The 23272-nt window shown below is 40.8% G+C and overlaps 2 protein-coding genes across 6 annotated transcripts; both read right to left on the bottom strand.

Moving 5' to 3' along the window:
- Positions 1-519: 519 nt before the first annotated feature.
- Positions 520-6151, bottom strand: LOC121188110 (protocadherin Fat 4-like). The gene is made up of 2 exons (XM_041047683.1): positions 3888-6151; positions 520-2965 (listed from the first exon to the last, which is right to left on the bottom strand). The coding sequence occupies exons 1-2, from the start codon at positions 6149-6151 to the stop codon at positions 520-522; spliced, it is 4710 nt and encodes a 1569-aa protein (XP_040903617.1).
- A 4665-nt stretch (positions 6152-10816) lies between these two features.
- On the bottom strand, positions 10817-22606 carry LOC121188627 (protocadherin alpha-C2-like). 5 transcript variants are annotated; one of them, XR_005894718.1, is made up of 3 exons: positions 15177-17718; positions 13874-13909; positions 10817-12676 (listed from the first exon to the last, which is right to left on the bottom strand). XR_005894718.1 is itself a non-coding variant. In XM_041048452.1 (3 exons), exons 1-2 carry the CDS (start codon positions 22604-22606, stop codon positions 13898-13900), a joined length of 2421 nt encoding a protein of 806 aa, XP_040904386.1. In that variant the 3' UTR covers positions 10817-12676; positions 13874-13897. The 5 variants fall into 5 exon arrangements, 2 of the variants coding, with proteins under 2 accessions (XP_040904386.1, XP_040904385.1); XR_005894719.1 differs by having other exon boundaries at positions 17374-17718; XM_041048452.1 differs by lacking the exon at positions 15177-17718 and adding an exon at positions 20198-22606.
- Between the last annotated feature and the right edge of the window lie 666 nt (positions 22607-23272).

Genomic DNA, 23272 nt, shown 5'->3' with positions numbered 1-23272 from the left:
TTGCAAATTATAACTCCATCACTAAAAGCAGTTTACATTTTGCTCACCATGTTTGAATGTAGGTTACTTTCCCAAAAATGTGTTCAGGCTTGATGCGCTGTAATGGACATTACTAGATCAAGTCTAAAGGGCGTGCCAATGGGCTTTCATAAAGCAAAGATATGAAATGGCAGGCAAGAGACGTCCAGATTTCCAAAACACAGTGGTTTGTTAAGTAACACACTTTGGGTGTGTAGTAAATAGGTTAAATTACAAACCACAATCCACCAAGCGCGACTCTGTGTCAGCACCATGGAGGACACCGCTGCCAAATATGCCGTTAGACTGATGTACCTTTCCTCGTGCAGTAGCCTCAAATATTGCTTAAAACAGACACATCCGAACTGAAACTCAAATCCCAACTTGAGCAACACTACAGTGTGACCGGTACCACCAAAAGTACATTTCAGCACGTTGGACAGCTCTAGGACATAAACCATGATAACGCAGTTAATTCTCGGTGAGAGCATAAAAATCTTTTCAGTTAACATCAAAACATGGTCTTACCTCCTCAGATGTTCTCCTCCTGTCAGGGAGCACTAGTGTATTCGCGTGGCTGCCAGGGACTATAGTAGATCCTATACTCATTCTGGGTCCAACTAGCATGTAGCGTTTGTCTCCAGATCTGTACTGGATGCTGTGACACAGTGTCCCATCATAATTAGTCTCTTGTAGATATTTAGAAGTATAGTCTGTGGACTTTGAGCACTGCATTGCAATCAGCACAATGATACTGATGAGAAAAAGCACAGACACTGAGCCCAAAGTTATCATCAGGTAAAAAGTCACGTTATCATCTTCATCTGCTTTTGCTGAAGTTTTAACATCAGAAGCTGCAAAAGCCTCTTTGGGCTCCACAACTTTGACAATGACAGTAGCTGTTGCTGAGAGTGAGACGTTGCCATTGTCTTTGACCAGTACGAGCAGTTTGTGCTCAGCCTCGTCTGTCTCTGTGAATGAGCGAAGTGTTCTGATCTGTCCTGTGTAGCGGTCCAAAGCAAAGAGACTGTGGTCAGTAACTTCCTGCAGTGAAAAGAGTAACCAGCCGTTATATCCTATATCAGCGTCATAGGCTCTGACTTTAGTCACCAAGTGTCCTGCGTTGACATTGCGGGGAATCTCCTCCACACCTTCAGCAGAACCGTTAGAGCTGAGTGGATAGAGGATGACTGGAGCGTTGTCGTTCTGATCCAGGATGAACACGTTGACTGTGACGTTGCTGCTCAGTGACGGAGTTCCAGAATCTGACGCAACAACGTGGAACTGGAAAGTTTTCAGTGTTTCAAAGTCAAAACTTTTTAGCGCGGATATTTGTCCGTTTTCCGAATTTACATTCAGGAAGGATGTCATATCACTCTGCAGCCCGTCACCTCTCACAACGGCGTATGTTATTGCTGCATTTTCATTTAGATCATTATCAACAGCAGTTACAGAAAATATTGATGCGCCCGGGGCATTGTTTTCTACCAAATAAAGTTCAAATGGATTCTGACTAAAAATCGGTCTGTTATCATTTACATCAGACACCTGCACACGCAATGTTTTTGCAGAGGAAAGTGGGGGTTCACCACAGTCAGTAGCTGTTATTGTGATGTCATAGTGCGACACGGTTTCTCGGTCCAGACGTCCTTTTGTGACAAGAGAGTACATGTTTTCCTCAATGGATGGCGTCAAATCAAACGGAACATTATCCGAGATTTTACAAATGATGTTTCCATTAATACCCGAATCTCTGTCAGTAACACTAATGAGAGAGATAACAGTGCCAGGCTTTGAATCTTCGGGGACAACGTTGGACAATGATGTTACTTCAATTTCGGGCTTATTATCGTTTAAATCTTTTATTTTTATTACTACTCGACTTTCGGCTGTCCATGGTAGTTGGCCCTTATCTGAAGCCTGCAAATCTAGTCTATAAATCTCCGTTTCCTCAAAGTCCACTTTTCCTTTCACTCGAATCTCACCAGTGACACTGTCTAACTCAAAGGTGTCGTGTACTTTTTTCTTTTGCGTTTTTCCAAAGGAGTATTCAATTTCGCTGTTCAAGCCTTCATCTAAATCTGTGGCGTTCAGCTGTATAACAAGAGTTCCTATAGGGGCATTTTCATCTAATGACACACTGTATGTATCTTTGCTGAACACCGGCCGATTGTCATTTGCATCCAGCACAGTGATGGTTAAATTAAGGCTCCCAGATTTGGACGGACTGCCCCCATCAAGAGCCGTTAATACTAAACGATGTTCTGCTTTTTGCTCCCTGTCCAAAGGCTTTTTCAGCACTAAAAACGGTATCTTGTCCTCCTCGCTGTCTCTCACTTCTGTGTCAAAAAAATCATTTGGGGTCAACTTATATAATCGAACTGATAGTGTACCGACATCAGGGTCTCTAGCGGCGTGAATCTGGAAACGAGTACCCGGAGGAGTATGCTCTGCTATTTCCAGTCGCTGCTCCTTTTCTGGAAAAGTCGGTGAATGGTCATTAACATCCGTTATTTCAACGCCAACGTAATGTATTTCCAGCGGGCTTTCAACCACAATTTTCAGGTTTATCAAACAAACCTTGGTTCCATCGCAGAGCTCTTCGCGGTCCATCGTTTTCCCAACATACAACACTCCGTTGTTCTGATTTAACTCAAACAGAGCGTGATTTGGACCTGAAACGATACGAAACCGCCTGTCTGTCAAAGTGCTCGTGTCAAGCCCTAAATCCTTGGCAACATTCCCAACAGGGGATTCCACTTTCACTTCTTCTGGAATAGAGTATTTTAGCTGAGCCAGAATCCGGTGTCCAAAGCACAACAATAAAATCCCGATAACCCAGCAGCAGTTCACTCGGCGCCTTTGTCCTTGTTCTCCCATTGTGAAGCAAAAAAAGAATAGGCGTCTTTCTTTGAAGTAAATACAGCGATCCAGTCTCTCATCGAACCTGTCTAATTAGACCCGTTTCACCATTCTCAAACATAACCATCCATACATAAATATTAACCGCTTTTCATATTACTTGATGCACAGGCTACGATGTGTACTCTATAAGCACACCACCTCCATCAGAGATGATCCAGGGATGGGCAGGGCCTGTGCAAAATGAGCAGCACAGCCATTATCTAGGTCACACTGACACCACGTGGCCACTGGGCTACAATACGGTACGAAATTACAAGTGTTTTTACTTCACGACCTCCTTCGCTCGGGATTTAAATTGCAGTATATGTTGCACATAGTCCCGCAAAGTCTCACTCTGTAAAGGAAGCTTAGGTCTGCCTAAGATAACATAATAACACCTGAAACTATATGTATCCTTAATATACACAATCAAATATAACCTCGTCAACATTAAATGATGTCAGGCACACTATAAATCTGCTCCACAACTCGATGTTGTTCAACACACAATGGTCTCGCTTTGATTAATACTAAACGTGTGGCTGGACGCTAGGATACCAACTAAATGGGGAACACAAACTGTATTCAGATCAACAGGACAATCAGCCATTCTCTTAGGTCTACCTGTATATAACTTTATTGCCAAGAGGAATAAATAAATAAATACTGGAAAACAAAGGGGGGGGGGGGTAAAATTCCAGCACCATGGAGAGCGGAGTTTTTCACCAGCAGAGTCAAAGGAGCAAAAAAAAAAAAAGAAGCAAATGGGAAAGAAAAAATGTATCTACTTCCATAAAAGTATGAACAATAAGTCAACAATAGTTTTTCAAAGCATATGATGTCATGTAAATAACAAAGATATATTTACCTCTTCAGATGTTCTCCTCCTGTCAGGAAGCACTAGTGTATTCGCGTGGCTGCCTGGGACTATAGTAGATCCTATACTCATTCTGGGTCCAACTAACATGTAGCGTTTGTCTCCAGATCTGTACTGGATGCTGTGACATAGTGTCCCATCATAATTAGTCTCTTGTAGATATTTAGAAGTATAGTCTGTGGACTTTGAGCACTGCATTGCAATCAGCACAATGATACTGATGAGAAAAAGCACAGACACTGAGCCCAAAGTTATCATCAGGTAAAAAGTCACGTTATCATCCTCGTCGACTTTTGCTGAAGTTTTAACATCGGAAGCTGCAAAAGCCTCTTTGGGCTCCACAACTTTGACAATGACAGTAGCTGTTGCTGAGAGTGAGACGTTGCCATTGTCTTTGACCAGCACGAGCAGTTTGTGCTCAGCCTCGTCTGTCTCTGTGAATGAGCGAAGTGTTCTGATCTGTCCTGTGTAGCAGTCCAAAGCAAAGAGACTGTGGTCAGTAACTTCCTGCAGTGAAAAGAGTAACCAGCCGTTATATCCTATATCAGCGTCATAGGCTCTGACTTTAGTCACCAAGTGTCCTGCGTTGACATTGCGGGGAATCTCCTCCACACCTTCAGCAGAACCGTTAGAGCTGAGTGGATAGAGGATGACTGGAGCGTTGTCGTTCTGATCCAGAATGAACACGTTGACTGTGACGTTGCTGCTCAGTGACGGAGTTCCAGAATCTGACGCAACAACGTGGAACTGGAAAGTTTTCATTGTTTCAAAGTCAAAACTTTTTAACGCTGAAATAGTGCCATTGGCTTCATTTATATTTAAAAAGGAGGTGACAGTGGGCCCTAGGCTCTTTCGGTCGAGTGAATATGTGACTGCAGCATTTTCACCTCCATCAGCATCAGTTGCGCTCACTGAAAAAATTGACATTCCGGCCTTGTTATTTTCAGGCACATAAAACGTATATGGACTTTCAGTGAATAAAGGACTATTGTCATTAACATCCACCACATCTACCTGTATCACCTTCGTAGATGATAGGGCGGGGCTCCCTAAATCTTTAGCTGTTATTTCAATGTCATACCTATGTACTGTTTCCTTATCCAAGTAGTCCTTGGTGACCAAAGAATATGACTGTCCATCAGGAGATGGCTTTAAGTCAAAAGGTAAATGTCCGGGCACACTGCAGACCACCTGTCCATTCACACCTGAGTCAAGGTCCGTCACGCCCATCAACGCCACCACGGTGCCAAGGGGTGCATCCTCTGGAATGCGACTTGAAAGGGACGTGATTTCTATTTCGGGTTGGTTATCATTCACGTCTTCCACTCTAACTATCACATTGCAGTGTGTGGAAAGAGACACTGCACCTTTATCCGCAGCCAGTACTTTAATCTCGTAGACTTGCTTTTCCTCGTAATCAAGGCCCTCTTTCACTGTTAGCTTCCCAGTTCTGTGGTCCAGATCAAACGGGTCAGATGAGAGTCCTCTAAGTTTGCTCCTTAAAGAATATTCGATCTCACCGTTCATCCCCTCATCCGAGTCAGATGCATTTACTGTCAGCAGAAATGTCCCCGCAGGTGCGTTTTCCCTTATTGTTATGGTGTATTTCTGTTTATCACACACTGGTGAGTTGTCATTTATATCAGACACAATAACAGTGATGTTAATCGTACCAGATTTTGACGGTTTTCCTCCATCTGTAGCTGTTAATAGTAACCAGTGCCAAGCACTCTGTTCTCTATCCAAAACTCGCTGTAATATCAGGAATGGAACTTTTCCATCCTCCCCAAATTCCTCCGTTTCCAGCCGAAAATACTGGTTGTGGTTTAGTTTATATGACTGTAAAGAATTCAAGCCAACGTCCAAATCGTGGGCTCCTTCCATTTGAAATCGAGATCCAACTACGGCGGACTCCAGCACCTCTAATGTGTAGTTTTCTTCGGGAAATTTCGGCGAATTGTCATTAACATCGATTATTTCTATTATTACTTGATGCATTTCCAGGGGATTTTCCACAACTGCTTTTAGATTTGTGATGCATGGAACAGTTTTTGCGCACAGTTCCTCTCTGTCTACCCTCTGGTTCACAAACAAAACTCCATCTCTCGGATTTACCTCAAACAGATCCTGCTTTGTTCCTGACACGACACGAAGATTTCTTTCCGCCAGTCGTCCGAGATCTAATCCAAGGTCTTTGGCCACATTTCCAACTGCTGTCCCCGATTTCAATTCTTCCTGAATAGAATATCGTAATTGAGCAGAGATTCCTTCCAAATTAATCACACCCAGCAGTGCTAGACAAAAGAAAACCCACACATCCAGCCCTTGTCCTTTCGTGTCCGTTACCGCCATTGCTGGGCAAAAAGCCTTTTAATCAACGGTCTTAAATCCGTCAACAAAATTCACATGGGGTTTTTAGTTTCTTCGTAGGGATGATAGACAATACCGGTCTTCGAGAACCACCATTCTAGCAGAAGGATGATGGCTATGTAGTTCTTTCAAGCCCTCTCTTTGGATTGTTACTGAATGCACATGTGAAAAAAGATTCCCCCGTCACACACACACAAACACAACCACTGTGGTGGCATATAGTGTAATAGCACCACCTACTGTCACTGCAGCGATGCTGCGGTGAGGATAGAAAGTTAGCCTGGGTGAGTTTGCTGAAAAACCATCCCACATATGCATTTAGGCAGCGGGCGCTATAAATATGAAAATGGTCTTTAATACTTTAATATTAAAATGTAAGGAGAAAAGTGCAATGGATACTCCAGATCGGAAAGTGGTGGTTCATTTTATTATTAGCAGTTTTATTTTTGTGTCCCATTGTATTACAATGTCAAGTAAAGTAAACAAGTAAATATTTGTCATCAAAATCACTTTTGCCAAAAGAGTCGGCTCATAATGCTGTCACAGTGGATGTGAAAAGTTAAATCCGAATACAGATAAATGCTCATTTATTATTGATTAAGTATTGGGCATTTCATTCACCGGATGTGTTGAATTATGCGCTTTCTCTTGATAAATTTCACTGTTTGTGTCCCGGCTGACCAGTTATGCAGTGACCAAAAGACTCCCTGATTATGGTGGCAACTGACAGCGATGAATGAACAGTGGCTCTATTTTTTCTAGACTTGGGACTAAATTGTATTGTTCTTTCCAGGAAACCTATAGTTTATAAATTTCTAGGAAATTATTTCAAAATAATGGACCTGTATGATAAAGCTTTACCTGATTTTTCTTTACTGTGTTGGTGCAAATTTAGGTAAAGTTGCTGGCATTCACATTCTAGCTGCTTAAACTCTGTGTGGGCTACTCAGCACACTCCCACAGCCTTACTCCCATTACAGAGGTGAGCAGTGACATCTCATGGATTAAACGCGCAAGTACTGCAATGATGAGCTCACTCACACGGCTGCTCTGCATTGCTTATATGTAACTGTGCCTTGTTCCCTTTGCAGCAGCCTTTCCACGCTGCAGCAGTGCAAGGGAAAATCCAGGGGGAAAAAAATCAAAAATGATTGGCAAATGGCAAAATGATTACCATAGTAGCAGCAACTAGGAAACAAGGTGACCTACATAATAAAAACCCCGAATCTGAGCACCCCTCCCACCTGCTACGTATTGGTTCAGAATTTAGGCCAAACATATACGTGCGCGTGCGTGTGCGCTGCCGCATTTTGCATCACCACCACCACCTCCTCCTCCTCCTATTTTTCTGCCTCCATCGCAGTGATGTCAGACTGTTTTATAGCACCTCATTCCCATTCCTATTATCAGCCCTCGGTAGGCTAAGTAAGCGGTAAAATTTCGCAGAGAATGCTCATCTGATGTGTTCAAGGTGCGGATACTGCACTGTGTACTGGGGGCGGGGGGGGGGCTCTTGTCAGAATATTAGATTACAGGCAGCTCCACAGCACCCCGCGAGCTCCTGCGAACAGACTGCACGTCACCATGGCAACGCAGCTCCATTAGGCAGGTCACTGTCCATGGTGCTGAAAGCAAGCCTGCGCTCAGGAAGGAAGGAAGCAGAGGGGGAGGGATGCAGGAGCTGACAATGCTGCAGACAAAGAAAGTCAGCTGAGTCCACACATCCAGAATTTATTAATTCTATAAAATATGTAAGATACATGTTGCCCTTCACTGTCATATCCCTCCCTTATAGTTTATTTACAGTAATTATTTTGTAATGGATGTGTCAGGGGTACTTACAGCTCAGACTACTTGTTATAATATATTATAACATATAATATATAAATATATTGTAAAATATCGTTTCGAGAATACACACGCTCAAAATCTAAATTTTGCCCTGTAAAAAATATCCACTGCAAGAGAGACCCTAGAGGTTTGCCAGTAAATAAAATAGGCCCAAATTACAGCATGATGTATGGTGTGCCTGTGTTAGTCTACTAGCTCCAGCTAGTGGTTGCTGTCTTCATGTTGTGTCCCACTTTGGTGCATTGTTGTGTCAGTGTGCTGCTCTGTCAGAGGACCAGTGCTGCAGACAACAGGCAGTGTGAAAGGAGATGACAAAGGAAACTGAGAAATTTTTCATGTCTCACTTTTATCCATCCAAACATAGTATTTTCAGAACCAGAGCTCATATAAAGGCTTTTATTCTTGCTTTATTTAAAAGATGCAAAGTGTGAAAAGGTGCTACTAAAATTTGGGGGGTATGGAGAATATTAAAGCAAAATAACATCATGTGGGCCTAAATTTCAATCTCTCCTGCACACACATGACCTCATCTCTCTGGGGAGATGAGATCATGTGTGCACACACAAAGAAACAGAGAGACAGACACACCCATTAGATCAGATTCCGAACAAAAAATCTTGCAAACATATATTGTATGCAAAACACTGTAAACACATGCACATGTAAACACAAACCTGATGACTTTTGTACTACTGTACAGTACACTGTTGCCCATAAAGTTGGAATAATTTTGTTTCCAAACACATTCCTCTTTTTATTCCTATTTATACACATCAATAATCACATTGGAAGAGATTCATCAATAATGTTTTGAGAAGATATACACTTTATCTATCAAGAATAAATCACATTGTCATAATCATTTCATGAGAAGAGATAAAATATATTTAATTCCAACTTTACAGGCAACATTATAACAATGGGCAACATTGTGACCTTTAACCCAGGCCATCAGACTATATTTCCAGCTTCAGCTGAGACATAATGTGGTTGCTGTTTTCCTGTGAATATTAATTATTTTTGAAAATGTGTTTCTTTGCAGGATAAAGATGGTCAGGATGGTCCTCACACATGGAGCACGTGCCTACTGTAATTAGTGAAGACAGCCCAGAGGGGACACATAGCTGGAGCCACTGCCATCATACATGAGAGAGGTACTGTCATGCGCTTCCTCAAATTCGTGCCTGTGGAAACATCCCTCTCGTTTTGACTCGCACATGTTGCACTTGAATTATAGAAAATGTTTTTAAAAAGTCATTTGATTCAGTCGATGAATTAAGTGCAGTGTTAGTGCAATGCCACAGTAGTGCTGGAGTTGGGACAGTGTGCACCACATGTTATTTCAACTGTTCAATGGAAGTACAAACAGAATTTTTAACCTATATATAGTTTATTTTTCCTTTCAAGTAAAGTCAGTTGACTTTGCTGAAATAGTTGCACAGTAAATGATGTCTGAATATCCAGATTCTTTTAGTGTTTAACTTCTATTACTAATATTTTCAGTTATACATTTTAGATCCCTATTTGTCTTTACTGCTTCTGTCTTATAGAACTTACATAAATTCTTATAGAACTTCAGTATAAAAAGTAATGTAAGTTTTCTTTGAATAGATACTTACATTCAGTGGTGAGGACGTCTAGAATGACTGCATTTGTGTTCTTGAAGCAGTGTGGCTGTAGAAAAAAAGATCATTGTGGAAACACACATGCAAAGGGTACATTTTCATTTCACTGCCACTTAAAATCAGTGTTCGTGTTTTGTTACTTACCACTATCTCAGTATCAGAGACAAAGGATGAGATAAAAATAGAAGCCACACCTCTGAGGAGAAAATTCTGCTTTCTGCAGTTTTGGGTTTTAAGCAAATACCTACCACCCTCTAGACTAGTCTCCAGTCTGTATGTGTCAGCTGTAATAATCTCCCTGGAAGACAGTTAGGAGCCATTACCAGAGACCACCAGCCCTGAGAACATGTCAGTTACTGTCAAAGAGAGCAAGAATTTATCTACAGAACACTGCACCATATTCTTTAATGCAAGACAAAGTTCCATTACTGAGGCTAACTTAATACTTCTATGTGATATACTGCTACTGTATATCAACTTTAAAAACCTGGCATTGTGTGAGGTGATCTTTTGGCATTCTAATGCTTTTATATTTATGAGTCCAGACTAAATGTCTGTGTGAGGCCTGACTCTGAGGAAAGCTTTGATTTATGGTTTGCGATGAAGTAAAACTGGATCCAGTTAATATCTGGAAAACCTTTGTGTGAATGAACCTGTATGAGCCACCACCAAGACTTTTTGAGTAGCTGATAATGTTAGCTTGGAGTACCACAGTCCCTTAATCAATTCACTCTATGAGCTAAATGATTAACTAACAAATGGATTTTTTTAAAGGACCCTAAAGCCCCTGAATCAGCAAAACCAATAAATCTCCTGCACCTCCATTCAAATGAACTGTGCTTCAATATATGCATGCAAGCAAATTACTGTTCCATAAAGTAATGCATAAAGACATGCTGATAGACTCATACTGCTTCAGAAACTGACATATCAACTAAAAAGATGTTAGTGAAGTGAAATTTAAGCATGTCGGTTAACTGGCTGACACAGGGGAGGCATTATACTGAAGTAAATTAGGCATTTAACCTTTTAACATTGTCATCACAAATGCAGTTTGATTTCAGCCTTGATCATAACCTTTATGATGTCAACACAAAGCTTCTTCCAGACAAATATTTTTGCCCTTTGATGCAAAATTCAAGAGATTCAGAAGTTGATCATTAATTTTGTTGTATTTGGTTTTTGTATTTAATAGATCATACAGACCAGACTATAGCATACAATGGGCTTACATTACACAAGTTACCACATACTGCACCATAAAAGTACTATTGTACAAAAGCACTTACTGTATATGTTTGCCTGTAACACATTAGAACTTTATACAGGTAATGCAATGTTAGCTGTGCTAAAGAGTTTGACTACGTAATGTCTGATTGATTTGCTGTTTCACATATTAGCTGGCCCATAAATCTGATGGCACATGAGTTACACTGCTTTTGTTCAAGTTCAGCATTGGTACTGGAATGGAAAGGCATATGTATAGATACAGACATATGATATACTGTACATGTCAGTCATATCTGTATCCCTATTTCTGCGTTGCATATGCAGGTACACAAAGTAGTCAGTAATACACATGAGCACAACTTTCATTGAGTGAAATCAATCACAGCTATGTTGATTCAGTATTGTAACGTAAACATTAAGTCTTCATGTTCAGTTCAGAGTTTTCAACTTATCACACAATCTCAGAAGATATTACAGTTAAGGAACATCATCCAGAGTTTGGGTTTAAAAATTAAAAAAAAAAAGTGAAAATACATGATCATGTTTGTGTTCTGTATACAATAGTCATAATGAGATATTAACCAATCCATTCTTAGAGACTCACTGTGTTCACTTGGTTTACCTTTATCACCTAGACTCACATATTCTCCAGTAGTGTCCAAGTGCATGTAACATTCAAGCACACTGTACACTTTACTTTCTAGACGCTTATAAATCTGTCCACTGCTGCTAGCTATTTTCCTCTTGCCTAGAAACTAGGAAGAAAGAATGAGATTACAGATCTGTTGCCCCCCCAAACACCTTAGGACTTGGTAATAATAAAGTCTTACACTGCTGTACTTCTTATTGTGGTCCCATTAGAAAAGTAATCTTCCACCTTGTTTTGAAAAAGACTTAACAGTGATGCCTAACTGCAGAACATGGATTGCTCAATATCATTAAATATTTAAAACTATCAAAGTACTTTGATTATTCCATGCAAAAACAACAGAAAGGCAGACACATAATGGCTAAAGGCCTCGCTCTTATCGGTTTGATGTACTTGTAAACGTAATCTCTTAGCACTCTCATTCATACATTTAGGCCTAGCTCACATATAAAGCACAAAGTACAAAACCAAAAACCACTAAAAGCTACCACATTTATAAAATACTGATTCCCTTTAGTTTCACACTTGAAAATCGTAGATTGGTGCTTTTCTCACATTTAGTTAATTGTGCTGTTAAACTTCTCGGTTAACTGAATACATCAATGCTGTTATGGAGCATGACAAAGCACAGAGGTTAAAAATGTAATATCCAACATGTGTTTCTTTTTTAGAGAGGGAAAACAGTCTCTTAAAGGCATTTAACATTCCTGTGTCCACTCTATTAGTCCTTGTTGTGGCTTCTTAGAATATCCACTGGTGCAATTTTTTTATACAGTCTGCTTCTTTACGAGTATCTCCTCTTGAATTTTGCTCTTTTTTTGTATGAAGGTCTTGGAGTGTGTTTGAAGCCATGCTGTCTTATCATGCATATTGAATGGACAGAGAGGCATTGTTGATTGGCTTTTTATGTGCTTAAAGAAAGAGAGGGGGAGGGTTGTGTCTTTGATTAGCCACCATAGTCCGTTTGGTGTTGAAGCATGACAACTACACACTGTGAGGGACAGGGACCAGACCGAGCAGGATGGACACTGGGAGGTGGGGGTGGGGGCAGGGGTTTTTCTTTTCCTCTGTGAAGCTTTCCTGTCAGCATAGATCCAGTGTGCAGCTGGAGGTGTGGCCTTATGTGGAACTGCTGCTGCTGGTGGTGGATGCCTGCCAACAAGACAAGAGAATTAGATAAATCTGGAGTAGAACCAGAGCACTGACAGCCTTGTGGCTGGCCAAACTGACATATCTCATGCAGCCGACGTCTGTCACTCAGACAGGGGCTTCAGGCAGAAGACAGAGTGGGTGAAGGGGTTGGGCAGATCCTTGAACATGTAGTGGTGAGGTAGCAGGTCTATCAATGAACACCATGCTCCAAGATTATGTGAAGGAGGGTGGTTGCTAGGTAACTGGGTGACTGGTTTCACTTTGCGCCTCTCCTGCACAAAGAATTGGGTCACAATTCCCACTACAGCAGACAGGAATTCAAAAGAGTCATTCTGTGAAGTCAGTAACACTCAGTTGAATTACATTTTTGACCAATCATACAGAAACAGCACAGTCCAATCCCACTCAAACATTCCAAAGGAGGATATACTCCTAATCAATAGGTGATGGGTCAGTAGGGGGTGAACACAGATTAATCTTCACATGCACAGCATCCTTTTGAGAACATAGTGATTCAGTTAAAGACATACCAAAATTTGTTTGACAGGTGTATTAACAGCATAAAGCCTGATTGTGAAAATAACAAAGCCAGCAAACTGTAATATTGTTAGATGAGCGTAATCAATGACCTTCAGGAGGAGCAGCATACTGATGTTATTTTTTATTGAGTAATTAGCACTCTATGAGCCTGGTGACACGTGACTCTCACTTTGTTCACCAAAAGTAATGACTGGAACAGGAATGCTGTTTTAATACTACTTCATCTGGATCACCATGTTTGTTTAATTGTCTGCAAAACTGACTACAGACTGTCAGACTCAGTATATTTTCAGTAGCATTACGATTATTGTGGCTCCATAAGGTCCATCAAGATCGGAATGGCTATATGTTTAGCCTCTGTCAAATCCTACAAATACTTTGAGGAGGAGCTTTAAGGATGATACTGTAATGTGAATAACAGGAACCAAAATGTGGGCATGAAGAGGTTAACACAGAAGATTTGATAAACTGCATGTGATGTCAACTAAGTGACCTTTTCCAAGTAAAAAGAAAAACAAAAAAAAACTCCTTCTCCAAGACAACTTAAACAAGACAAAAGAATAATAATAATTAAAAAAAAACATTCACTGAGAACAAACACAAAAAAAACAATTCATAAAAGGGCATCCGGGACGGGGGAGTGAGACTCCTGCATACCTCCAACTGCAGAGTGGACTTCCCTCATTTAGGGTACTTTAGAGTGGGGAGAAAAAAAAACAAGCAATTCAATGGTCAGGTCATTGCAAGCACAAAAGAGGGTTAGTTGTGTATGTATCCTATGATCACAGAGTTCTTGTCGAGGCACTATGAATGAAATGTTATATTTGAAATATACCACAAATAAAAGATGATTGGTGTCACCTTTTATGACAGATAGTGCAGCTTGTTAGAATTAGTCCTATAAAAATGGGTTAAAACACAGTTTACATTTAGCTATATAACTGTTTGTTCTTCCAGAAGCATACTTACCACCATGGATAGATAGATAGACAGAGAGCGAGAGAGAGAGCGAGAGAGAGAGAGAAAGAGAGAAAGAGAGATTTCTATGTTTTAGATGTCCTGTTGTTGCAGAGCACAAAAAAGTCCTGCACCATACAGGTAGCAGAGCTCAGGTGTGCTGAAATTCAACATATTGTGTTGTTTCTGTCTTTGACCATGAAGCATGAAGCATTTTCAGGATTTGAAGACAAATACTGCATGACAAAAAAAATGTAACTGATTGTTAGTAATAAGACGATAGTCACAGACTTTCATTGTCTGTAGAAAGTCTTCAATGGGCTCTTAGTGTATGACACTTCTGTTTTGGTTTGGACTCGACTGTGTTTTTAACCTGCAGTGAATATAACAGTGAAGAAATAACCATTGTATGACATCACAAACCGAAGCCACGCGAAAATGTCTCTCAAGCAGTTAAGATTTAAAAGTCTATTCAGCAAGTTCTGCTTTATAAAACAACAGCAAAAATTTAAATGCGAAAAGTTGCAAAGTATTTTACAAAGCATTAACAGCTAATTTTAAATCTTTACATTGTGTGTTATTAAATATAATATTTGTTGTTTCACTGGAAAGGAAACAATTCTTTCTATCTCAAAAACAAATTAAAATCTTATTTTAACTTTGATTTTCTGATTCATGTTTTAACGCAGTTATGTTATGACTTTTATCCACTGGTTATGGTTTAAGGGTGAAACTGGGAGTTGAGCTCTTAACTGCATTTTAGAAGATACCTGTTAAATGAAAACGACAGAACTTTTAAAGGCCTTTTTACAAAACCATATACAGAGATTGAGTGAAGTAAAACTTTGTTATGACAGTTAATGGTATGCCACAGAATGAAAACTGAAAACCAAGAAGTATCCTTGAAATATTGCAGTGTTGACGATAGACCAGAAAGTTTTCCTCACAAAACGCTAGATAAGAATGTAGGTTTATTCAGATTGCACTGAGTTGTCATTTGTACCTGTGGAGTTGAAGCTGCTGAGTCTCTAGTCTCTGTCAATGGTACTTGACACATTGTATCTGGAGCCCTTGAGCCCTGGTGCCTGCACTTGAGCACGATGATGATCAGTATGGTGATGAGCAGGAGAAATGAGACTGAGCCCAGACCGATCACCAAATACAGGTTTAGGTCTGACAAGATGTCATACTCTAGAGGCACCTACGTCATGTCAGCCTTAACGGCAGTCTCCACTGTGGACAGCTTAATGGTGACTGTAGCAGACAGAGCAGGCTCCCCGTTGTCCTTGGCAACAACAACCAGTCTCTGGTGGCGCGGATCTCTGTAACTGAACATCCTCATAGTCCGGATCTCTCCGTTGTACTGGTCCAGACTGAACAAGGTGGCGTCAGTCACCTGTAGAAACTGGTAGGTGATCCGAGAGTTGTGCACCGAGTCTATGTCTAATGCTATCACCTTGGCAACCAGAGAGCCTTTATCTGTGGATCTGGGGATCTTTTCCTCCACCACTGAGCCGTGCGCGCGCCACGGAGAGACAATAACCGGAGCATTGTCATTCTGGTCCACAATAATGATGTGGACGGTCACGTTACTGCTGAGTGGAGGAGAGCCAGAGTCTCTGGCCTCGATGTGGAAGAGAAACTCCTTCTCGATCTCATAGTCAAAGGTTTTTAGAGCGTAAAGATTACCGTTCTCTGGATTGATGGAGAACAACATGGACATAGAGGTGTTGGCTATCTCCTTCTCTAGGATGAAATAAACTAGATACTGGTTTTCATGGAGGTCAGGGTCAAAGGCAGTGAGTGAACCCAGCAAGGCCCCAGGTGCGTTATTCTCCATCACACGTATAGTATAAAATGACTGAGGGAACTGTGGAACATTGTCATTAACATCCAGCAGCTCTAAAGTCATAGTTTCATTGTCAGATAAAGGAGGAGAACCTCTGTCTGTCACAGTGAAGGTCACGTCATATTCTGGAACCTTCTCACGGTCTAACGGCTCTGACACCACTAATTCATAATAGTTATCAGAGGATTTTCTCAGTTTGAAAGGCATATTATCTGGAATATGAAGATCAACCACTCCATTATCACCTGAGTCCTTATCACTCACACTAACTACAGCTATCACTGTGTCCAATTCTATGTTTTCAACAACTAGACTGTGGGATGATTCAATAGATAATTCTGGGTGATTATCATTCATATCTGTCACCTGTATTGTCAGTTTACACTGTCCAGATAAGGTGTTAGGCCCCTTATCACTGGCAATAACCTCCATTTCAAAAAGTTTAACGTCTTCGTAATTAATCATCTCTTTCACTCTGATCTCACCATTTTCTGGATTCAGGTTAAACATATCCTGTGTTTTCTCTGATGTATACAAACTATATGAATAAACAATGTCAGAATTGGACCCTTCATCTAAATCAGTGGCGTTTAGTTTGATTACTAGACTTCCAATCGGGGAGTTTTCCATCACCTCTACGACGTATTTGTCTTTGTCAAATGAAGGGGTGTTGTCGTTCACATCAAGCACGCGAACAATGATGCTGGCTGTACCTGTGCGCGTGGGATCTCCACCGTCCACAGCAGTCAGTATTAGATTATGAACAGCCTGCTGCTCTCTGTCTAAAGCTTTTTTCAAAATCAAATCTGCAAACTTCGTCCCATCTCTTCCGGTCTGAATGTCAATGGAGAAATGTTCACTTGAGCTCAGATGGTAATTTTTCACAGAATTCGTTCCAATATCTGGATCTGCAGCGTTACTCAGAGAGAATCTCTCTCCAGTGGAAGTTGATTCAGAGATGTCCAATATCACTGTCCCCCGTCGAAAATGAGGAGCGTTATCATTAATATCCATAATTTCGACCTCAATATCAAATATTCGTATTGGCTTTTCAATTATAGCCTCTAATCTAAGAAAGCAAGATGTGGTGGTTTTTGACGGGCATAAAAACTCTCTATCTATCCTTTCCAAAATAAAGAGCTCTCCCGTGTCCTTGTTGATGTCTAGATATTTTTTGTTGCCTACAGCGTCGACGCGCATTTCTCTTTCATTCAGAGTCTTCACGTCTAATTCCAAATCAGTTGCAAAATTACCGACAACAGATCCTTCCTCCATTTCCTCGGGAACAGAATAAAGGGTGACGGAGCAGACCGTGTTGATGATGGCAGAGAGAAGAAATACAGAAACGTACCGTCTCACGCATAACTGTAGTACGCGATGAGCCATCGTGAAGATTCCGTATTTAAAGCCTTGAAATGTGCTGAAACGGGAAAAAAACGTCCTCTTGTCGAATGAACAAACTAACCGAGAGTCTTAAAAGAAAATGTTTTCTACTGAGTAAACAAGTAGTGACGCGCATTTAAAGTTATTATTGACCGTCCTTCCTCCAATTAACTATCGTGAGATCATCACTGTTTGTGTTTTCTTGGATAGCGATATTCTTGAATGAGTCTTTGCAACTTTTAAAAACAAATTAATCTTGCAATAAATTTAGAGCGCGACTGGACTTTAAAGAGCTGAAACCAAAAATAAATGTTTTTGGTGACGTTTTGTTTTCTGAAATCTGAAACATTTGTTTCCTGGGAGGGACATGACGCTGACGCTATCCCCCTGTTCGCAACTTCCGGTTCAAAGTTAAGGGAAACTTAAATTACAGTGCTGAGCGACAGATTCCTCTTTTCTTTTGCCTCTTACAGTTGTGAGACCTGTGAGAAGTTTCGTGTATAGTCTTAAGGCTGTCTGAAACCCACTTTCAACACTGTGAAACCATCTTTCCATTTGTGGGAGTGCAAAAAAGGGAGATTTCACTGCCCCCCCCCCCCCCCCCCCCCCCCCCCCCCCCATATATGTAGACCACATCAGATACTTTCCAGATCAAAAGCCACTACACTTAGACTGATCAAATCTGGACCAGATTATCTCAGAGAAGCTTAAGACTCTTTTGCAAGATTTCTGCATTTTTCTCACATTAAGACCACATCAGACCAGGTTCAGATCAAAAACGTTTGTAACTAAAGACAAATGATCAAATCAAGAAGCACTTGATTCACTGATCACGTATCACAATATAAGAAAATGTAATATGTCAACAGATACTCACAAGAAGAAGGAAAAGGGAAGTTGGCCTTAATCACAGTAGGACAGGGTAGAAGCTATTGAAATGATTATGAATGACAGAACCACAGGAATAGTGAAAAGATGAGACTGAAAGAAGAGAAATGGAGGGAAGTAAGGAAAATAAGATGGAAAGAAATGTACAGAGTGTAAGATGCAAGGACGCTAAGACAAAAACAGGACATGGAAATGAAAATTGGCAGGAAGAGAATAAGAGGTTAGCAGGAAGAAAGAAGGACTGCCTTACATATGGGGGTTTTAGTAGTAGTTAAAGGACTCCATAAGTACATGAAACAGTAGTAATAGCAGTAGTTACATTAGAACTTCAGCCAAAAGTTGCAGCAGCATTGTCTAGCAGTAGTGACAGTAAGAGGACAGGAAACCAAGAATTTTGTTCCAAAAGCTGACTCACACTTAAAAAGCAGAAGCGGTAGAAACAGGGTTTACTTTGTCAGCATAACACAGGACAGCAAATGGTTAAAAATGTTAGAGGGTTAAGCCAGGAAGGCAAAAAGCAAAAAAAAAAAAAAAAAGTATATATATATATCATAATTGCAGGTAGGCAGATTCAGGCAAAACAAAAGGGCTGCAACAGTACAACTTGGAGACATGGTACATAGTGTGGCAAATGACTAGACTACTGTGCGGGTCTACAATATGAACTCTTTGGTTAATGGGCTAATGAGGATCATGCCTGCAGGCAGGTGTAAGGGCACAGTGAGGGCAACTGGTGGGCAGGAGAAGAGGAGAATGGTGAGTAATGATGGCAGATGTTAGTGAACAGATAAACAAAATGAGTTAATTGATTTCTCAGTCAAATGTTAACGATTGTGAAGATTTTCATAATAAAATGCCCTCATATTTAAATCAAATGAAAAACAAGCACTGAATTATGGTCAAAGCACAAGCCCCAGCAAAAGCTTTGGCAAAAGTGAGGAAAATTACATCAGCAGAAGCAGTGAGAGGTTGACCATGGAGAGGAGGGTGAAAGAACAACAGTATGTTTTGTTTGAAAGAAGAATTTGAAAAGTAAATTGACCAGCTGAAAATTCTATGATGTTTTGATTGTGTTTCAAAAGGTTAAAATAACTTTTCTACTTTTGTTCTGAAGTGAGAAAGAGCTCTCCATGGCTATCAAAAATGAAATTGAGAGGCTGTGACTTTCGTTAACTTTTATAAAAAAGAAAAAAAGCTGTGAAATCTCCCTTTTCCACATCTTCACAAACAGCATAAAGGTTTCACAAATCTGAAACTGTGCTTTAAAGAGTATTTAGCCTCTCTAATCTAGATAATCTAGTCCAGATTTGACCAGTTCTAAGTCATGGTTTCACAAATTTAAAAGTGGGTTTCAGACAGTGTTAAGGATTTACCTAAAATGTCTAACAGGCTTTCACAACATTAAGAGGAAAAGAGAAAGCAAGCTGGATCGAGTGAGCTCGGCGCTGCAAGTTTAGAAGGTAACGTCAACATCTGTGGTGAAATGTAGAATTCTGGCTTCCTGATGAGTAATTTTAATTGAAAGATGAAATCAAAAGTCCCCGTGTGTGTATGATCAATAATTTCTATTGAATATGACTTCTGCAACATCAGTGTACCCCACATTGTGCCTCATTTTTCCTTCCAGTGCCTAATGTATGCAGGAAACTTCATGCTGACATAAGAAGGGAAAATCTTTTTAGAATAGGGAAAAGACAGATTTATTGTTAAAATCCTTGTAAAATTTCATACGATAAAATCCAAATGTAAGTTCAGGTCGACGCAAGTAGGTATTAGAAGACTTATCTAGTGCAAAACTGATGCGTAGTTGATTTGAGGCAGTTGTCATCGCTTAATGCATAGTAACTTTATATAAAAATAAAGAGCAGAGTATAAACTGATGTTTAATACATTTTTGCCCATACCTGCAGAGTGGAAGCTGCTGAGTCACTAGTCTCTGTCAGTCCTGTGCCTCTTGGTATACTGGACACGATGTATCTGGAGCCCTTTGGCACAGGCTGTCTGACCACCAGCTTTCCTTTCCTGGTCTCTGCTAGAAACAGACTGTACCAGTAGGCATCGTTGGACACCAGAGTGGAATCTGCGATGGTGGAGTTCCTCTCACTGATCACACTGTTCCTGCAGGGAGGAGCCGCTTTGCTGGCTTTGGGTTTCTGGCACTTGAGCACGATGGTGACCAGTATGGTGATGAGCAGAAGAAATGACACCGAGCCCAGACCGACCACCAAATACAGGTTTAGGTCTGAGAAGATGTCATACTCTAGAGGCACCTCCGTCATGTCAGAGTAGGCCTTAACAGCAGTCTCCACTGTGGACAGCTTGATGGTGACTGTAGCAGAAAGAGCAGGCTCCCCGTTGTCCTTGGCAACAACAACCAGTCTCTGGTGGCGCGGATCTCTGTAACTGAACATCCTCATAGTCCGGATCTCTCCGTTGTACTGGTCCAGACTGAACAAGGTGGCGTCAGTCACCTGTAGAAACTGGTAGGTAATCCGAGAGTTGTGCACCGAGTCTGTGTCTAATGCTATCACCTTGGCAACCAGAGAGCCTTTATCGGTAGATCTGGGGATCTTTTCCTCCACCACTGAGCCATGTGCACGCCACGGAGAGACAATAACCGGAGCGTTGTCGTTCTGGTCCACAATAATGATGTGGACGGTCACGTTACTGCTGAGTGGAGGAGAGCCAGAGTCTCTGGCCTCGATGTGGAAGAGAAACTCCTTCTCGATCTCATAGTCAAAAGTTTTTAGAGCGTAAAGATTACCGTTCTCTGGATTGATGGAGAACAGCATGGACATGGAGGTGTTGGCTATCTCCTTCTCTAGGATGAAATAAACTAGATACTGGTTTTCATGGAGGTCAGGGTCAAAGGCAGTGAGTGAACTCAGCAAGGCCCCAGGTGCGTTATTCTCCATCACACGTATAGTATAAAATGACTGAGGGAACTGTGGAACATTGTCATTAACATCCAGCAGCTCTAAAGTCATAGTTTCATTGTCAGATAAAGGAGGAGAACCTCTGTCTGTCACAGTGAACGTCACGTCATATTCTGGAACCTTCTCACGGTCTAACAGCTCTGACACCACTAATTCATAATAGTTATCAGAGGATTCTCTCAGTTTGAAAGGCATATTATCTGGAATATGAAGATCAACCACTCCATTATCACCTGAGTCCTTATCACTCACACTAACTACAGCTATCACTGTGTCTATTGGTTCATTTTCTTTAATTGGACTGTGGAATGATTTAATAGATAATTCTGGGTGATTATCATTCATATCTGTCACCTGTATTGTCAGTTTACACTGTCCAGATAAGGAGTTAGGCCCCTTATCACTGGCAATAACCTCCATTTCAAAAAGTTTAACATCTTCATAATTAATCATCTCTTTCACTCTGATCTCACCATTTTCTGGATTCAGGTTAAACATATCCTGTGTTCTCTCTGATGTATACAAACTATATGAATAAACAATGTCAGAATTGGACCCTTCATCTAAATCAGTGGCGTTTAGTTTGATTACTAGACTTCCAATCGGGGAGTTTTCCATCACCTCTACGACGTACTTGTCTTTGTCAAATGAAGGGGCGTTGTCGTTCACATCAAGCACGCGAACAATGATGCTGGCTGTACCTGTGCGCGTGGGAACTCCACCGTCCACAGCAGTCAGTATTAGATTATGAACAGCCTGCTGCTCTCTGTCTAAAGCCTTTTTCAAAATCAAATCTGCAAACTTCGTCCCATCTCTTCCGGTCTGAATTTCAATGGAGAAATGTTCACTTGAGCTCAGATGGTAATTTTTCACAGAATTCGATCCAACATCTGGATCTGCAGCGTTATTCAGAGAGAATCTCTCTCCAATGGGACTTGATTCAGAGATGTCCAAATGCATTGTCCCCCGTCGAAAATGAGGAGCGTTATCGTTAATATCCATAATTTCGACCTCAATATTAAACATTCGTATTGGATTTTCAATTGTAGCGTCTAATTTAAGAAAGCATGACGTGGCTGTCTTCAATGGGCATAAATACTCTCTATCTATCCTTTCTAAAATGAAGAGCTCTCCCGTGTCCTTGTTGATGTCTAGATATTTTTTGTTACCTACAGCGTCGACGCGCATTTTTCTTTTATTCAAAGTCTTCACGTCTAATCCCAAATCAGCTGCTAAATTAGCGACGACAGATCCTTCCTCCATTTCCTCGGGAACAGAATAATGGGTGACGGTGGAGACCGTGTTGATGATGGCAGAGAGGAGAAGAAATACGGAAACGTACCGTCTCCGGGAATACTGACGAGTATGATGAGCCATTGAGAACAATCCGCGTTTAAAGCCTATTGATGTAATGTTTGGTGGAGCAAGGAGAAACGGCCCTTATGTTCAGTTACGAACCGCAACGAGTGTCTTCAGTGAAAAGATCTGGTTATTCTGGTATCAGCAGAGATTTACGTGTAATACGTCTGTCTGCCCAGTCTCCAATCAACTCTCTTGAGAAGGATGACTTCATCAGTGAGGACGTTTTTGTGGAGAGCAGCGACGTGAATTGTCCTTTAAGTGCTTTTGCGCCTGATAAAATATCGAGGATTTCAAGATTTCGTTAGACAACGATGAGCTCTGTGTGAACTTTTAATTTTGGTTTAAAGAAAGTGTGGAATCAAATATATCTGACTTATTGATATTATTATCTTTATTATTATTTTTCCTCTTTTTTTTTAATTACAATTTTCCTTAGGGTGTGGGGATGACAACTACAAGTTCCAGTATTTAATTGTTGCGTTGTTTCTATATGCAAATATTCTGTTATTTTACTATATTTTAATTATACAGATACTACATAATAGTCTGTCACAGCAGGTAAATAACGTCACAGCCCGTGCCTTTGTGTGAAACTTTTACGAGCTCTTCTGTGTGCGTAAAATCACCGTAATATGCATTCATATGCACGCGCATTTGGTCTCTATTTTTCTGTGTCTCTCA

Source organism: Toxotes jaculatrix, chromosome 10 (genome assembly GCF_017976425.1).
Source record: "Toxotes jaculatrix isolate fToxJac2 chromosome 10, fToxJac2.pri, whole genome shotgun sequence".
In the NCBI taxonomy this organism is placed as follows: Eukaryota; Metazoa; Chordata; class Actinopteri; family Toxotidae; genus Toxotes; species Toxotes jaculatrix.
The sequence above is the reverse complement of the archived record's forward strand: the minus strand, read 5'-3'. Positions and strand labels throughout refer to the sequence as shown.

Coding starts and splice junctions, on each gene's coding strand:
- LOC121188627 (XM_041048451.1), bottom strand. CDS start 22,606: ATGGCTCATCATACTCGTCAGTATTCCCGGAGACGGTACGTTTCCGTA. Junction 12,677..20,197: donor CAGCAGCTTCCACTCTGCAG/GTATGGGCAAAA, acceptor TCTTGTTGGCAG/GCATCCACCACCAGCAGCAG.
- LOC121188110 (XM_041047683.1), bottom strand. CDS start 6,151: ATGGCGGTAACGGACACGAAAGGACAAGGGCTGGATGTGTGGGTTTTC. Junction 2,966..3,887: donor TCTGGAGACAAACGCTACAT/GTTAGTTGGACC, acceptor CTAATTAGACAG/GTTCGATGAGAGACTGGATC.